Source organism: Arabidopsis lyrata (genome assembly GCF_000004255.2).
Source record: "Arabidopsis lyrata subsp. lyrata unplaced genomic scaffold ARALYscaffold_6, whole genome shotgun sequence".
Classification (NCBI taxonomy): Eukaryota; Viridiplantae; Streptophyta; class Magnoliopsida; order Brassicales; family Brassicaceae; genus Arabidopsis; species Arabidopsis lyrata.
Window position 1 is genome coordinate 7,117,771 of NW_003302550.1, and position 18,660 is coordinate 7,136,430.

The window sequence follows — 18,660 nt, forward strand, 5'->3', positions numbered from 1 at the left end:
ACAATTAGGATCTCATAATCACTAGATTAACTGTAAAAAAAATTGTACACGAGTTTTACAGTTACAAATTTTGCAGCAAATTTTAGCCTAAACAACAAACACCTCGGAGAAAACAATGAAACAACAACAATAACAACAAAAAATACATTGATGAACACTTAGGAAAGTTGAATGAATATTAAATTTTGTCTCTTCTTTAGGGTACCTGAGAAAATGTGTTATAAGTGGAGACGAATCTCTTCTTCTTCTTCTTCTCTTACCATCTTTCTCTTCTTGTACGGACCAAATCCTCTTGAATTTGACTCCGAGTTTGTTCTTCTGAGCTCAGAAAATGCAGACCTTTCGCTTGGTTTAAACTCCCATTGCCATACCATTGTTTCGGGTTCTGAGGTCTTGTCTGTGTGTCCCGTATCATCCACTGAACCAGTGTTTGATCCAGTCGATGATCCTTCGTTTTGGACAGCCTTTCCTGAATCTAAACATCTATTTTCCACATCTTCTTGCTTAAGAGGGACTTGTATCCAACAACTCAATAGCTCTTCTTGTGAGTTTCTTATTATTGGTAATGTTTTGGATGATGAGAGCTTCCGTGGTAATGGTTGAATTGGGGATTTACAATAAGTTGAACTTGTTAGAGAAGACGACATGCCTGAATCAGATACCAAAACTGTCTTCCCAAAGAGTTTAAGGCTTCGCTTCGTTGGTTCCTTGATTGAGCTCTCTCTATTTAAGAGTATCTCTCTTGGAAACAACTCCAGCTTCTGTACAAATTGATCAAACCAAGGACATTAAGAATTAAGCATCTAACAGCAGGTATTGTTGTTAAATCGAACGAGTATAGATTAGCAGATGGGTTTATGTTTTTGTCAAGTACCAGAGTCTCAAGCTCTTCAGGTGCATTTGCAGTAGTTGTAAGAGCAGCTGGTGGTGATGCAGAAGAAACTGGGGACAAGCTTCGATTGGGTGAACTCGAATCAAGGGAACCCAATGCTTCTGATCCAACAGTGGACAACACAGAGGTTGGAGATTGGTTGTCACGTTCTGAGGGAGAAACCGGTCTACTTGTTTGATCTGCGTCGTTCCCAAACTTACGAGGGTAAGGATGCGCTGGCTTTCTCTTGGGACGAGGAGGCGGTATCACAATTGGCTCTACTGAGCTCCCATCACCTCCAGTTGCTTCTCGAGCAACCTGTGAATACAAAAAGCTAAGTCAGAACTCAGAACACAAGTCACCAAACAATGATCCCTTGTCTAAGCAGTATTTGGGTTGCTATAGGGGTTATACCGATACTTTCTGTGAACAAGGGTAAAAGATATAATAGCAAAATAAGTGTATAAACCTTAGAGAAAAACTTCTGAGCATGGCTTCGAATCTGAACTGCGGTCTTTGAGCCCACATGTTCTGTTAGTGAAACAAACATATTTTTGAGGGTCCAGGTATGTATAAGGCCACAACTCAGTAGCAAGAGATATTAGTAAATCATTTATTTACCTTCTATTCGTCTCCAAGCTCGCCCGTATAATTTCAAGGCTTCAACAAACTTCTTATGCTCTTCATCTGTCCACCTCTCTCTTTCTTTTGTTATCGTGTATGGTTTCCGTACCTAAATAAGAAAGATGATTTGAGCCAAAGATCTTCACTTTACATAACAATATTTGACATTTGATGTTAAAAGAAACAAACCTTAGGTGCATAGTCATTTCCCCCAAAACTTTGGTCATTGAATTGTATCTGCTTGTCTCCAGCTTCTTCATCTCTATTCCTTGAAGGAGGAGCTTCGGTACCCTGAAACCATCACCAAGCAAAACGACTTTAGGAGACGAAGTCCATAAATAACACAAAGTGGCATTGGATCATTTACTTTCTTCTTCAGTTGCTCAATGAACATTCATTCGCATAATCCAACTAATTCAACTCGATATACAGATCCTAATCACATTTACACCCATGAATCCTTCCAAAATGGGTTAATAACACAACCCTGAAAGTTCTTAACACAGTCGATTCCATTTTAAGGACTCACATGAATGTAGTTGCAACACACAAATCTAGAGAACATATAGCTCAAAAGAAACAAGAGTCTGTAAATGAACATATTACTCTTAGCTTTCCTAGTTAAATGTTCGTAATTTCGTATACACTATTCTAAACTCATAGATTCATTAGCAAATCTAAATAAAGCAGAAGCAAACAAAAAAAGTGGATAAAAACAAAATTTTGAGACAAGACCTGAACATTCGCAGTCAACGTAGACGACGCCATAACTTCCCGGATTAAGATCTCGCCGGAGGAAAACAAAAAAAAACTCGAAGGTCTGGAACGCAGAAAAGGAAAAAGGCAAAATAAATTGGCGAATCTGGAGTTCAAATCAGCTTAATTTCCTCTGTTTCTATAGATCCCATAAATTGATTCGATTTATCTCTGCTTTAGTTAGGTAAAAACAAACGATTTGCTTCTGAAATCAGAACCAATCTAAAGCTTCCACCTTCCAGAAAAAATTACCAGCAAACCGGAGCTTTTTGGATTCGTTAGAAAAAAAAAAACAAAAAGAAAAAACTCTCGCTGCAGAGAAAGATAAGAAGAAGGTCGAAAATGAGACTCTCAGAGATTCTCCGAGAACTATGCTCGCCGGAGTAGAGAAAAAGACAAGCTTTCTGATTCGGCGGAGGAAGAAGAAAGCAGAGAGAAGAGTTTGGGGTCTGTGAAGGAAGAAGAAGGAATTTGGGGGTGAGAAAAAGGGGGAGGGGGATGCCACGTCAGCTTCTGGTATGTGCACTTTTTTCAATTATTATTATTATTGGTTTTCCATGGAACGCTCGAGAAACAAATTCGATCTTGTGGCTCACGTTCAAAGACCACCATTGCCACGTGTCGCTCTTTCTCATGTTCTTCTTTCCTTTTTTTGTAACAAAAAACTTGTAGATTTATTCATTTATCTTTTCAAAATATTAAATATTCATTTTTTAAATGAATCTACTTGTTTTAAATACAGTTAGATTTGGTGAGCATTTTCATTGTATTTTTAATTCCCATTCCTTTTTTTTTTCTTGACATCATTTCTATTGGATATTAAAATTATAGTATAAAATATCAGAAAATATAAATTTATGTAAAAAAAAAAAAAGATTTTGCTGGACGGAGAAATGTGAGCCACCAGAAGATACTTGTAGGAAAAAATATGGTAGGCGCACTCTCAAGAGTATGATTTTGCGTGCATACTCGCTATTCATTGGTTCCACTTCAAGAGATACAATGTAATTGTGGTTGATGTTGATGTTTATTTTTTGGGAGATAACATTTTCTCTTCAAGAGATATATTGGTTCCACTTCAAATCTCTTGATATGGTTGGATATAGACCAAAATTTTTTATATAGGATATTTGGATCCGGATCCATCGGATGTAATTGTGGAACTATCCAAATTCGGATAGTTAAAAATAATTAAAACAATAATATATATATAACTTTAACAAGTCATGAAATCAAAATCAAATATTTTTAGTTATTTACATAAGCATTTTAGAAAAATATTTATTAGGGCATTTTAAAAAGTTATATATGAAAAAATCCAAATCGGATATCTTAATCAAAATCAAATTATTCGAATCCGAATCCGAAAACTCTTAGGGTCTAAATGGTGACATGAAGTTTGAGGAATTCTTGAGGAATTCTTGTGGATTTTTTTTTTGTTACATCATTTACAAAACCATAAACTTGAGGAAAACTTGTGGAATTATGGTCACATCAATTGGTCACATAATATTTTAAAATTTGTAATGATTTTATTATTATTATGTTTTTAATAAATATAAATACTTTAATATTTAAAATCAAAATTTTCATAAAGTTTGCTTGATAATTATATAAAAATTAGATAAATTTTCTTAAAAAATTAAAAGCATAAATATTGATGAAATTGGTGGAATTCTTGAGGAATTCTTGAGGAATTGGTGGAATTCTTGAGGAATTTTTTTTGTTAGGCTTTTTTTGTTTTAATTAAAAATTAAATTATTCTTGAAACTATAAATATTGAAATTCAATAGTACAAGTTGTTCGTAAAATTGACAAAAAAAAAAAAAAGTTGTTCGTAAAAAAAATTCTAAATTAGACAAATATTAAAATTTCATTTTTATTTATCAAAAATGAAAATTAATTATAAGATTTTATGGTTTTAAATGATACTGTTTGATTAAATTATCAAATATATTAACTTTTGATTTCACCATAATCACCAAAATATATAATAATTATGTTTGATAACACTTTACATATATTAACTTAAAACTTCCAATAATTTTTGTAATCTTAAAAACTTTTCGAAATTTTAGAGAATTTAATTAATTTAAAAACATAAATCAGATTCGTGTTTAGCTAACTTGATTATATTTCTAATATAGTAATTTTAAATTTCTTCAAAATTCAACTTTATTTTTACAAGTTACAAGTTTTTCATAATATTTCGTTTTTAACTAATTTTGTTGAATTTTTTTTTTCAAATTAAAATTTTTAGAAGTTTATTTGATTAATTAAATTTTCAAAAAATTCAGCCAGATTCAGCAGTTACCATTTGAACTTTAAATTATTCAGCCAGATTCCACAAGAAATCACAAATAAATTCAGCTAGATTCAGCAATTCAGACAGATTCAGCCGGATTCCTCGGTTACCATTTAGACCCTTAATACTTTATTTTTTGACCAGATCAGATTTCACATACACTTTGTCCAATCCTAGAAAACATAGTCAATCCATTCTAGATTTTGTGGGGTTCTACTCTTTTTTCTCCATTCTTCCATGAACACAATATTTGATATTTAAAGTAAATTATTTATAAACTTTAAGTCTATAACCATCACAATATCTAAATTCAGATTTTTAAAAATTTCTGTTTAAACACATTTTTGCAAGACACTATAATTGTTTCTTTTTATAAAATGAGATCCACAAAATGGGTTATTCAAATTTTGGACTAATATTAAGATTTGTTGTTGATGTTTCTATATTAACAAGCCTCATACAAATGCAATTGACGTATCTTAGCATGATTCTGAAATATATATATATATATATATATATATTTATTTATAAAATTTAGGCCTCTAAATTTTCCAATATTCTTTTCACGTCAAACTTATATGTTTGGTTAAAAAATATTGCACAAATTTTAAATAGTTGAAATGGTTTTGAATGTCAATCTAAATATATGAAATTCCAAAATCAATTGAAAGTAAAATGAGTTTTTTTTTGTTCTTTTTCGTTTTGTCGTTATATATAACGAAAAAACGAAAACATTAAGTTAAATATCTTCTGCCTCTATAAAAACTTGGTGGGGATCTTAACGTAAGTGTACGTATATACAATATAATACTCCCTCTGTTCCTTAAAGTTTGTTGTTGTAGTGTTTTGAGTTTGTTCCACAAAGATTGATTTTCTAGATTTTTATTTTATTTTTTATTAATTGATTTTAATAAATCGTAGATTTCAAGGCGTAATGATTAACTGTTTCAGATTACTATTGGTTCATAGTTTATTAAAAAATATTTAATAAAAATAAATAATTAAATAATGATTGTTTCTTAAAATATGTGAAATCTCTAGAAAATCAATTTTTTAGGAACAGAGAGAGTATATACAGATACGAATCTATGATATTTATAATTTTTTTTTTTTTGTCAACTGGATTTATATTAGAGGTAAGATTGGTCATTACAACAATACCAAGAGGTGAGAATCACCACAAGAAGAAGCCACATCTCCACAGAGAGGGCACAACCAAAAGAATATGCTCACAACCCGAGCCATAGACATAAAAACTAAGATTCAATCAGAGGAAGATAACCTTTCTTCATTAAACACCCCATCAAGCCACGCCGGATGACAGACCGCCACATAAGATTGTAGCCTACACTCGTCGGTGACACTCTTTGCTATAAGCAAGGCTCCCCTGTTTGAAAATGAGTTTTCCAAAAAAAACTTCCAAGATCGAAAAGAACTCAAAACAAGACCAAGTTCCATAGACATGTATCTATAGGAAGGCCAAGCAGCAGGTCTAGAGACCGCGTTAACCAAAAAATCCTCCTGCAAGGCAAAGACCACTTTTTCTACCCTGTGAAACCGCATACTCTCCAAGGCCTAAAGCAGTCCTTTGAACTGAGCTTCCTGTTTCACCAAAACACCAGGCAAAGCACATCTACTGTGAAGTAGAACCTTACCAACATGATCCCTAAGGACCCAAGCAGAACCAGCAAACTTATTCCTTTTGGACCAAGAAGTGGCAACATTACATTTCAACCAAGTAATGGGAGGGGCAGTCCAACCAAAACTCTCTTGACTTAGACCAACCCCAGAATCCGGAGCCTCCTCCTCCTCAATCTCTTGGGCTTCCAACCATTCAATCCAATCTTCTCTAACCTTTTGAGCAGATTCAAGAGGAGAGAAACATTTTCCTTCAAAGATGGCCAAATTGTGATTTTTCCAAATTCTCCATAAGGTCCATGGAAAAGTATTTCTTAGTTCCTCCGGCCACAAAGCATTCTTCAAATTTGAGAGCAGATAATCAAAATTTGAAAAAATGGAGCCATTGTGGAATCCCCACTGAGGAGAAGGGACACCAGTGAGAGCCCACAACTGTCTTGCCAAAGTACAAGAGAAGAGAGCATGATTAATAGACTCTTCCTCTCCACCACAAATCTGACATCCCTCATCACTCTTTCTGCCTCTACTACTCATCGCCTTAGCCACTGGTAGTGCACCACAAAGCATTTTCCAAAGAAATACTTTAATTTTTGGGTCAGTTTGAAGTCTCCAAATCTTCTCTTTCAGGTCGTTGGTAGAAGGAAGCTGTTCTGCATCACTTCTAACTTGAATATTAAGAGACAGAGAGGCTAACCAGTATGCCGACTTGACAGAAAAATCACCACTCTTGTTGAATTTCCATGAGTAAAAGTCCTCAGTTTCAGTCACAGGTTTGATCAACCTAATTCTCACGATGTCATCAGGGAGGAAATGCTCTTCTAGCTTTTGAGGATCCCAGTCTCGTGTGGAGGTATCAATCAGATCAGCAACTCTGAGATCAGGATTGAAGAAATAATTTCTTCTCAAAGGAGGCCGCCATTCCTCATCTTCAATCCAAGGATCAATCCACACCTGAAGAGACTTACCATTTCCAACATTCTTTTTTAATCCTTGACACAACAGATCTCTGCCATGTAATATGCTACGCCATGCGTAAGACGGCCTGGCACCCAAGGTGGCATTTAGAAAATCTGACTGAGGAAAATATCGACTCCGCATGATTCTTGCAAAAAGGCAGTCCGGGAATTGCAGAATCCTCCAAGCTTGCTTTGCCAAGAGAGCTTGATTGAAAGTATGTATATCTCTAAAGCCAAGACCACCAAGAGCCTTAGGGAGACAAAGCTTTTCCCAACTTAGCCAATGAATCTTATTATGATGTTCAACATTACTCCACCAGAAAGAAGCCAGGGCACTTGAAAGATTGTCACAGGTAGTCTTCGGGAGTTTGAAGCAAGACATAACAAAAACTGGCATCGCCATAGCCACAGACTTCATTAGCACCTCTTTACCTCCCTGAGAAAGGAATCTAGAGTACCAAGCGGAGAGTTTTGCTTTTACTCTGTCTTTCAAATAGCTTAGAAGCTCAATCTTTGAGCCACTGAAGCATTCAGGCATGCCCAAGTAAGAGCCAGCCCCACCTTCATTAACAATGCCCAAACAATTCTGAATAGAAGCCTTAACATTCAGATCAACCTTTGAACCAAAGGTAATGGATGACTTACTCAAGTTAATAGATTGCCCAGTAGCATCCCCATATCTGTTAAGAGTTTCTTGAAGGAAGATGCACTGATCCAAAGAGGCTTTACACAAAAAGAGGCTGTCATCTGCAAACAAGAGATGATGAACTTCTGGACCCTCTTCATTGAACCTAATCCCTTGAATCTTGCCTTCACATTGTCCTTTATTGAGAAGATGGGTAAGTCCTTCAGTACATAGAACAAATAGAAAGGGCGAGAGTGGATCTCCTTGCCGGATTCCCCTCTGCGGAGTGATTAGCCCAAACGCTTGATCATTTATTAGAACAGAGAAAGTCACCGTAGAAACACACAACATTACCCAATCCACCCATTTGAGATGAAAACCCATGGCCAACAACAAAGATCTCAGATAACTCCATTCAACTCTGTCATAGGCTTTTGACATGTCGGTCTTCACTGCTAAGAAGTTAGATAAGATATCCGGATGGGCATTCAAACAATGGACTGCCTCATGAGCCACCATAATGTTATCTGTAATCAATCTTTCAGACACAAAAGCCGATTGATTTACAGACACAATCTGAGGAAGAATGGTCTGGAGACGACTTACCAAAATATTGGAGATAGTCTTGTAGAGCACAGAGCAGAGACTAATCGGCCTTAGATCAGTCATATCCGTAGGATGATGAGTCTTAGGCAGCAAACACAAATAAGTATAGTTCCATTCTCCAGGTAAAAGACCAAGTTCAAAGAAATCTTGAACCTCTTTAGTGACTTGTTTGCCCAAAATCTTCCAGTATTGTTGAAAGAACAATGCAGTCATGCCATCAGGACCAGGAGCACTAGAGGCTTTGATAGAAAAAACCGCCTGTCTCACTTCCTCAACAGTTACTTTCTCAATCAGATTTTCATTCATCTCAACAGAAATAGAAGGAGGGAAACCAGAAAACCACTCCTGGAAACTTCGGGGATTAGAGGATTTAAACAAATTGTTGAAATACTCAGTGGCAACTTCACCTTTCGCAGCCTCAGATCTTTGAAAAGCACCATTTCTGTCTCTCAGCTTCTCAATTCTTTTTCTTGCTCTGTTTCCTTTTACCGCCATATGAAAAAACTTAGAGTTGCGGTTCCTAGCTCTTAACCACTTTTGTCTGCTTTTTTGCCTCCAATACAGTTCTTCATTTCTGTACGCTTTTGCTAACTCTCTTTTTAAAATCCTGATTGTACCTTTTCAAGAGCCTCCTCACATCGATGAATTCTATCCAAAGCATTCATGTTATTTTTCTTTTTCCAGGAACTAAGAGCCCTTCTACAATCTCTTAGCCTTTGTGATACCAGAAAACCAGCAGAGTAACGACCCGGCTTCCACGCTCTAGCAATAGCCTCTTTAACATCAGCTTTATGAAGAAACTTCCTATCAAACCGGAACTGACCCTTATAAGAATCCTGAGACTCCACCAGGCTGACCAACACAGGCCTGTGATCAGATCCCCTCATGTCTTGAAACGCTTGATTGGAAGCAGGAAACTGAGAGAACCACTCCTTGTTACCAAAAGCTCTGTCTAACCTACACTGAATCCAATGATCACCTCTTCTTCCCGACCAAGTGAACATGTTTCCACTGCTAGGCATCTCCACCATATCACAAACATCTAACATCTCAAAGAAAGGTTTGAAAAAGCTGTCACTTCTCCTTGGTCCGCCAATCTTTTCTCCATTATTCAAAAGGGCATTGAAGTCTCCCACCATACACCATCTATCTCTTCTACCAACCCCCAATCTCGACAGCCTCTCCCACACAACACTTCTGAGGCTAGAATCAGGATCTCTATAAACACACGAGAGGAAAAAATTTGATGAACCAAACTGAACCTGTACATCAATCAAATTTTTGTCCTCAAACAAGATATCCAACTGTACACTACTCTTCCATAATAAAGCCAAACCACCGCACTTGCCAACCGGATCAACTGTACAAATGTTGTCATACCCAAGAACACACTGCAAATCCACCAATCTATCTCTACTGTGCATAGTTTCCATCAGAAACAGAATCTCAGGAAAGTGCTTTTTACGCAGCTCCTTAAGACGCAGAATCACCAAGTCTTGAGACCGTCCCAAGCCTTGACAATTCCAGCTGATGATGCTCATTAAACATGGGGCGATCCTCATTTGGGATCACCATAGAAGGTTTAAGCTTTGTAGATTTGGCAGTGCTTGTTCCTCCAACTTCTGCTTTCCTTTTCTCTTTCACACCAGTAGATAAATTAAATTTAAGAACTGTGGCACCAACCCGAGAACTATCAACTTTTGGCTTCAGCTTTCTAACATTTTTTGGTGGTCTTTTCCTCTGTTTTGTCTGTTTTAAGCTAGTGTCGGAAGACCCAGCTTCAAAGAAACCAGTCCTATAAATGCACTACCTTGAATGGGCTGAGATAAGGCAAGGAAACAACCAGGATCTTCAGGGATATTGTAGTTGTTTGATTCCAATAACCAATTCCTTTCAGAATTAATAGCTCCCTTAATGGACAGCAACTGATGACTAGGAGCAACACTTCCCTTGGGCAGAGAACCAGGATCCGGATCGATGTAATCAAAAACTAATCCTTTATCCTTATTCACTTGCAACTGAACTAAAGGAGGCGACTCCAATTGCAGGACCATCTTCTTCGCAATGGGATCTTTTTCAACTTCACTAACAGACTTTCTTACTCTGTCTGCTTTAATCTGCCAATCTTCATTATTATTGGCAACCAGATATTGCCTCATTCCTTCCAACACATCAGCAGCAATCCGATGTCTCCCCGTTAGAGGATCCAAACCCACCTAATCTTCTCTTAATACACCAAAGAGAGGATCAGATTCTTTAAGGAAGATAGCCTTTGGAACTTTAGGTTGCGGATTACCAGATCTTCTAGCAGCAGCAAGGTCTTCTCTTCTCTTAATCAAGATAGGACAAAAGTCTTTTTCATGAGTCAGTCTTTGACACTCATAGCATCTTTTCTGAACCCTTTCATACTGGAATCTCACAGTAGTAGTACCACCTTGGGGAAGATTCATCACTTTAGAGCGACGCAAGGGCCTAGAGACATCAAAGAGAACCTTCACACGAACAAACTCCAGATAATGAGGTCTATCGGGATCGAAAGCAACTACTTTAACTTCTCCAATCAGGCCCCCAAGCGTAGTGATGGCCGGAACAGTGTAATAATTAATGGGCATGTTCCAGATTTGAACCCATAAAGGAATGATTTGCAGATAATTCGGAGGAGGAGTCTCATACCACCTATCAACAGCGAGCGACCAATCGTTGTAAGTATGCGACCCTTTTTCAAGCACTTCCTGCAAATCCTGCTCATTGAAGAAAATGAACTGGAACCTTTCACTCGATAAAGCAACTCCTCTCATCCTTCCTGGCTTTTGCCATTTTCTTGGCATATCTCTGATGAGGTTCTTCATAGACTGACAACTCGGATTGAGAGTACGACCTACCAAACTCAGAGCATTCCTTTCCATCGACATGAATTCCGGGAGATTCGGCATATCAAATGGGATTTCTTCTTCTTCTTCTTCAAGCGACATAGCCATGAGAGCTTTATCCATGGCTGACGACATCACACAAGCACTTCTTTTGAGACTAAATAACCCAACTCAGACCAACGGAGCTAATCGGAGAGGTTGTAGAATAGAGATAAACGAACAATACAATGGAAGTTCCGAAAGGATCTAGAGAAAGCAGACAAAGATCCAAAATCAGAAGAACACAAGAACATAAACACCACAAGTCTTCGAAGGAAAGAGCTGAATGATGAAAAACAAGAGGTAAACAGAATAATTCGGCGGATGGGAAATGTTTTTCCAGTATAATGTTCTCTTCTTGACCTAAAGAAAGACTTTAGATAAGAAAAAAGGTCTTAAGCCCAAAAGATTTTTATAATTAGTTTCAACTTTTTTGAATTAATATGATTATCCATCGTCCATGTCGTCATCAATTTTCTCAAATGTGTATTTAATTTATTAAAATTGATATACTCTTAATTGTAAATCATCCTTGGTGGAAGTGAAAGTTAATAACACTTTAATTTAAAATATACAAATAATTAGTGTATTTGAGTGCACTTTTGTCCATGTCACAGATTCTTATTTTAGCCGTCTGTTCTACAGAAACTTGACATGTGGAACGAAGAGAAGGAGGGGCTAGCCACTCGTTTTCTTTTTTCGTATTTATGTATTCACCTTCACTGATTTTTATTGATATTACACAAAATTTCTCAGCCACATAATTTCCTTCTCGTTAGTATTAGTTAGACCATACGCAGTGGGGTATTTGTTGGTCGAGTGTGTAATTAAATAATCGAAAATAAGGCAAAAGTTGTGTAGGAGTCGGAAGGCGAGTGTAAACATACACTCGGATGTGAGGGACAGGTGTCCTTTTGTGGTTGGTTCGGATTTTTGATATTGAAATATTGTTACTGCGTGTGGCTTACGCGCGAGCCAAACACATCAGAGTAGTGGATCCCACATTATAATATAGTTAAATCTAGAACATTATTTTATTAGTAAATAAACACAAATTCATATCTAGAACATTATTTTATTAGGGTTTCAAATATCAGAAAGTAGTTAGTGTGTGGCTGTTGTCTACTTTAAGTATTTGTTTTTGTTTTTTTTTTGTCGTCTCTTATAAAAGCATTTGTTATGACTTATGACCATATTTTTAATGCGATAAAATTCAACCCGTAGTGGAAACCCACATTTATCTAATATGATTGACAATCATCAGTAAGAAGAAAATCTACAAATTTTAAAAAGATGAGAAAAATGTTCAAAAAAAGTTTAAGCAATTAGGAGGCTGGACGGTAATAGAAATAAATAAACAAATCATTTGAGGAGTTAATGGTTTGCAAAGAAGGTTAGGCTCGGTTGTGCTGGAAGTTAGGTACTGGTCTACTGGACTGTGTGAAGTGACACGTGACAACCTTTGCGATATTTTTCCTATTCTTCACCACCATACATTTTTTCCAGCCAAAGTATATATTATCTCAATTATATACAGGTAATTATATAAGTTTTTTTTGCCAAATGTTTTCTAATTATTTGAGAAGAAAAATAAATATTTGTTTATTTTAAATAAGAGTTTTGTTTTTTTTAATGAAACTCAATATGTAATCTCAATTTTGTAAACACCTACAAAAACATGGCATTCATTTATCCTCAAAAATAATTAAATGTAAATGTAACTTTAATGTTGTAACATTTATTTACAAGACATGTTACATTAATCATATATTGCAAATAGATTTACATTAAATATATAAATATTGTGTTATCGATGTAACCTATTTTTTGGATTGTGAACATTCAACTAAAAGAAAGAAAAAACATATATATATATATATATATATATTGTTATAATTTTAAAGTGTTGATCATTTTAAATAACCACAAAGTACTACTTGTTTTCCTGTTAACTAAAATCTGTTGGTCAATTGAACTTAATTAGGATTGCAAAATTTCACATGTAGGTACAAATACATTCGAAATGTGACTTTAGCATGAGTTGAGAAAAGATAGAGATTTACAAATCAATCATTTTAGTGAAGAGAAGAAAAATGGTGGGTGGGTCTACATATATATTTTGGATGGATGATTCATTTCTATAAGATTCTACATATGTTATGTGGTTCATATTTTTCGCAACCATCTTTTTGCCGCTTTATAGCTAAACGAGATAAAAGGAAATGAAGAAGCAGATATTCTTTTGAAATAAAGGCCTCTCTCTGACTTTGTGACAATCAGTGCGAATGGTTCTATATCTAACAAAGGATAAAAGAGACTGAAAGATATGTGGTGTATAAAAAAGCCAGACCGGTGATCCTATTCATGGACCAACCGTATTAATTATGTCTCATGCATGATTATTTTGTATTTTCTTATCTTTTTCGATTTTGAGTTTTACAAGTGGTCAAACGATTTGGGACAATTGGCGCATTTTGGTACAAGTATTCAATGAAATAAGTGGTTGGAACACAAAAACATATGATATTGATCATCAGTACATATTGAACATCATTGATATCTATATAACATTCCAACCAAGTACATCTTTAGATATTATCTAGATTAAATTTTTGTGTTTCCTTTATTATTCGTTGTTGAAACTTCTTGGAAGCAAATAAAAAGGAAAAGCCACTGAAAAATTGTGATCACAAGCAAAAGATAACTTCAACACAGCCCATCTTTTCATCTATGATGACAATGTGATAAGCTTAAGATCCATAGTTAATTTGTAAAATAATAATATTCAATAAAATTCGAGATGCGGACGAAAAGAGTTCATTTCACCATTATCCAAAAAAGGCATGAAAACAATAGAGAAGAAGAGGAAATGGTAAATTTGAAAACGTACTTTGGAGGGACTAAACTGCCAAAAACAATATCCACCTCTCGTTATTCTTGTGTCTTTTTCACATGAAAAAAGTTTATCAAAAGTGCTCTCATTTACAAGAGAAGTGGAAAACAGAAGAAGACGCATCAAAGTAAGTCTTTTAAGTTTTTTCACAGATCCTCTGGACCGTTGATATCCTGTAAGAACAAAAAAGCAAAAAAAGGTGAGTCTAGTGCATTTCCACAATATCTCTCCTGGAATAAAAATATGCCCAAAACACGTTACCTTATTCTCGAGCACGGCATTGTCAGGGATTTCAAGTTTAGTCCCGGAGTTTGCCTTTACTGACACTTTGCCCTTGAGAACAACGCCTGAGCCAAACCAGACATCACCAGAAACCTTAAGGCTATCGAGCTCAACTATACTCGGGATGGACTTAAACCGGCTAAGGAAGCTCGCTACCTGTTTATTAACCAAAATACAAACAAAAAAGGAAAACGACAAGCACTTAGTGTGAGATACTATTTTTTAGAGAGTCCCCAGAGGTTTTTTACCTTTTTGAATTCGGGTCCCAATTCGATCGCTGGGTTTGTGGGGTTTGTTCTAGCTTTGTTTCTTATGACAAAACCATCGACGAGTGTATACAGATCCGACTGTGAAAGATGATTAAAAATGGTCAACTCTTTCTTGCTGATTTAATGGATTTTTGGGATTTTGCAAGGGAAGGAGTGGTTTGGCTTACTTGAACAAGAAGCAAGTCTGAAGTTGCCTTCACTGGCAAGAATCGTGACCGAGGTACATTCACACCGATTGCATTATCAAAAAACTGTTTGAAAACGGGCAAATATTAGAAGAAGTAAACGTTTGTGTTTATTTGAAACTGTGTTAATGAAATATCAAGTATAAAATGAAATGTATACCCTTATAGCAGCACCAGCTGCAGTTTCCAGTTGAAGAACTTTGACTCCATCAACTTCCTGAAAAGAGTTGAGACAAATCATGCAAAATTGCAAAAGAGACTATCTGCTTTACGTGGTAATTGGTACGATTGTAAAATTAGTACCTTCGGGTTTGGGATGATCTCCATTTTAAGTGCATCAGCTTCCACAAGCTTTTTGATAGCTTTCAAGTTAACCCAACTGTAAAAGTTATACAGTACAGTGTCCGCATATATATTTGTTGTCTTCCATGTTTTGGGGAACAGAGAGTTATTACTTACAGGTTGTTTGTGTTGAAAATCTTGAATTTCTCAATTGATTTGAATTCATTGACCTACCAGAAAGACGAGCAATGTAATTATTAGCTACACAAAAATAATTAGAGATAAAAAAGTGCGTTTCATGCTCAGAGCAACAACAACATTTTATGACATAATTATCACATATGGGTGTAAGAAATGCGAGGAGCAAAGGAAGCTAGTAAAAACAAGCAAGAGCCAAAGAGTGACCAAGTGGCTACAAGAATTACAAACAATTTCTAGTAAGGAAAACAAAGAAGAGGTGTGGACTTACATGTTCATCAGGAACCTGAGCAATCTCCAAAAGCTGATACACAACAGAGGAAGTAAATTTTAGAGGTCAATAAGACTGCTTACATTCTCCATAGCATAAGAAAAATGAAACAGTGAGACGATCATGATTTATGAGTTGCAAAGAAGACAATAAAATATATCTCCACATATTTAATTAGGAGCCTGGATAATCTATGATTCGAAGGTGCCATATATACTAAAGAGAGACATTGCAGAGTGCAGAGACAATTTTTAGCATGTAATAAAATCAAGTTTAAGTAGTAACTTACCAATAATCATTCAACAGACACTGAGAAAAGCTACATGTAAACATGAAAAGAATTTTACCTGTACTCTTCCTTCGTAAGAAATGAGAGTTCCTCCCTTTACATCAGCTAGTGTTTTGGGTGTAACCTCCATACAGTACTCATTTTTGTTCTGGATCAGGTGCTTCAAGATTTCTGAAACAGCATGAAGTCAAGGACAGCCAAAAATTAGTCTCTTATTGAATGTTATTATCCTGATTGCAACTAAAGCAAAGGAAATAAAAGAGGAAACTGAGAAGGAGATTTACTTAAGTCAACAATAGCGCCCAAGTTGTCTGAGTTGGCGATGAACACATACTCCTTACTCTGAATAGTGTGAGAAACTCAGAATCAGAATTAAAATGGCAAACATTGAAAGACACAAACGTCAAGGATGCGTATTAGAGACAAGAAAACATTAATAGACTACATCAAAGAAAGAACCTGTGATAAGAACGCATCGAGCTTTCCACTGTTCATGAGGGATGGGAATACATCACCGTGACCGGGAGGATACCTTCACAAAGACTCTTTTATAAGTGGCACTTATGGAGAAACAGTAGAATGATGTACAAATGCCAAAGGAATCTCAAATGTAAATGCAACATTGACTGGAAATTAATCATACCATCCGTCCTTGTCAGTCTTTCCTTTGCTTGGCCACGGCACAAACTCATCAGCAACAACACGAGGATACTTGCTCTACATAATTTAAGTCAATATGATTAGTTCCATATGGTTGATCTGGAGCGTTCAAATAAATGAAATTTTAGTTTCTTAACTTGTAATGGCATTGTCATGATGAAATACCTGATTAAAAGTGTGAATATCAACATTTGACTTGGTGTATTTTTCCACAATCTGAACAAGACAAAAAATCAGTCAGCCTACAAGTATAAGATAATGTAGTACTAAAAAGATGTGATCCTGACGTACCTTTTGTGTGTCATCATGTGTATTGAATGAGTTCATAAGAACCAAGGGAACCTTGCAGCCATACTTGTTGTTGAGATTCTGTGGGAAATCGATATATGAGGTTACGTAAAGACATTATTAAGATTAGAACAAATAAAAGAATTTTTTTTTTGACAAACCTCAATCTGGATAACAATCAGGTCAAGAAATGTCAAACCATCACGAACTTCGATAACCGATCTGCAAAAAAAACAGGAAAAGAAAATGAAACCTATTGCTTGAGGATTTGATACAGAAACCATCTAGAAGGTTGACATGCAATCAAAGATGGTGAACATACTAATCCGAGCTATAAACATGGAATGTAAGTTCTCGGATGAACTTGTTTACCCCTGAAGTTTGGAACTAGTACCACATCCCTGCTATTCTCAAAGCTGGCAGATCTTTGTTTACTAGCTAGACTAGGACATTAAGTATGCTACCGATGGCAATAAATCCTATAGAACAAGAGATATGGATTATGACGGCTAGATCTTCAGGCTAGGAAAGGTACTCATAATTGGAACACCAACTTTGCCATCTCAAAGAGACTATAGCAACTCAACTTCAAGCAAGGATAAACGAAAATTGAACTGGATACTGATAGTGACACAAGATTAGAGCGCTTACTTAGGACCGGTGCATCCCATTGTGGTTCCCAAACCTCCATTAAGCTTTAGCACAACAAGCTTGTCCAACAGATATTTGGTCTCGGTGGCATCTTCATTATGTTTAAACATAAAAGAAAAGTTATTCTTGAATGGAAAAAATCAGCACACAGAACATGAATACAGATTTGTATCAGTCAGGAAAAGAATAATACCTTGAGAGACGTTAGCCATTTTATCGTAAGGAACAACAATTTCATCAGTAGGTGTCTGGATCTTACTCCATTCAATGTGTTGGGCCTCACCACTTCAAAAGATTAGAGAATTTAGAACTAAATTTGGCCATCTCAATGTAAACAATCTATTCGAGATTCAAGATAACAGCAGTCAAAATTCGATCAATACAAAATCGGAAGCAGAGGACGAACCTGAGGTAACGTGAAACGAGGTTGATGAATCCGCTCTTCTCATTCTCACTGAAACAAAAGGAACAGATCAGTCTAATCGATGAACAAGATCCAGAATCTGAATCGAGAGAGCGCAAAACCTCATCTCAGTGAGTCCATCGACGGCGGATTTGAGCAGAGGGAGCTTCTCCGTTGCGGCGGCCATGGATGATTTTCCGATGAGAAATTCCGATCCGAGAGATATTAAAACGCAGGAGAGAAAGATTGAGGAGATTTGAGCAATATTGAAAAATGGAGAGTGTTCTAGAATTAAAGCGGTGGGCTATTTATACTAGGAGCAAGTTAGTGGTGGAAAATGGATGGTTACCAAATAAAATATGTCCGTTGTCTTCTCTTTACCAATTGTCACACCCTCTCGCGCAATCGCTTGCCCATTTTATTACTGTACCGTTCGGTTCAGTGTTTAAACCACGTTTATCGATTTTCTAAGGAAAATGTATTTAAACTAAACCGATACAAAACTGAATTTTGTTTTCCAAATTGGTAAAAATACTAGTATTAAATTTTTTGGTATAACCAATAAAAACCAGTTTTAACTCTAATTTCAATAAAACCAGTTATTTTATTATCATCACTATTATTACAAAACGAATTCAATTGTTATGGTGGTGGAAAAACGAGTACCACGTCTTGTAGGTAAGCTTAGCTATCCATTTC

The 18,660-nt window shown here is 36.0% G+C and overlaps 3 protein-coding genes across 3 annotated transcripts; 1 reads left to right on the forward strand and 2 right to left on the reverse strand.

Annotated features, from left to right (window-relative positions):
* Nucleotides 1-4: 4 nt before the first annotated feature.
* Nucleotides 5-2,776, reverse strand: LOC9309888 (protein REVEILLE 1). Its single transcript, XM_021023644.1, has 6 exons — nt 2,231-2,776; nt 1,685-1,786; nt 1,493-1,604; nt 1,341-1,402; nt 875-1,189; nt 5-761 (listed from the first exon to the last, which is right to left on the reverse strand). The coding sequence occupies exons 1-6, from the start codon at nt 2,261-2,263 to the stop codon at nt 219-221; spliced, it is 1,167 nt and encodes a 388-aa protein (XP_020879303.1). The 5' UTR covers nt 2,264-2,776; the 3' UTR covers nt 5-218.
* On the forward strand, nt 2,557-2,732 carry LOC110227906 (the record flags this gene model as incomplete). Its single annotated transcript, XM_021023912.1, is given in 2 exon segments — nt 2,557-2,617; nt 2,620-2,732. Coding segments are annotated over 2 exon segments (174 nt in total), but the record flags the coding sequence as incomplete, so codon positions are not given.
* An 11,315-nt stretch (nt 2,777-14,091) lies between the features above and the next one.
* On the reverse strand, nt 14,092-18,386 carry LOC9309889 (UTP--glucose-1-phosphate uridylyltransferase 1). Its single transcript, XM_002873776.2, has 19 exons — nt 18,084-18,386; nt 17,965-18,012; nt 17,752-17,843; nt 17,559-17,649; nt 17,069-17,129; nt 16,911-16,988; nt 16,785-16,835; nt 16,603-16,676; nt 16,419-16,491; nt 16,244-16,301; nt 16,018-16,130; nt 15,671-15,703; nt 15,379-15,431; nt 15,223-15,298; nt 15,080-15,136; nt 14,902-14,985; nt 14,714-14,812; nt 14,445-14,621; nt 14,092-14,356 (listed from the first exon to the last, which is right to left on the reverse strand). The coding sequence occupies exons 1-19, from the start codon at nt 18,146-18,148 to the stop codon at nt 14,330-14,332; spliced, it is 1,410 nt and encodes a 469-aa protein (XP_002873822.1). The 5' UTR covers nt 18,149-18,386; the 3' UTR covers nt 14,092-14,329.
* Nucleotides 18,387-18,660: the final 274 nt, after the last annotated feature.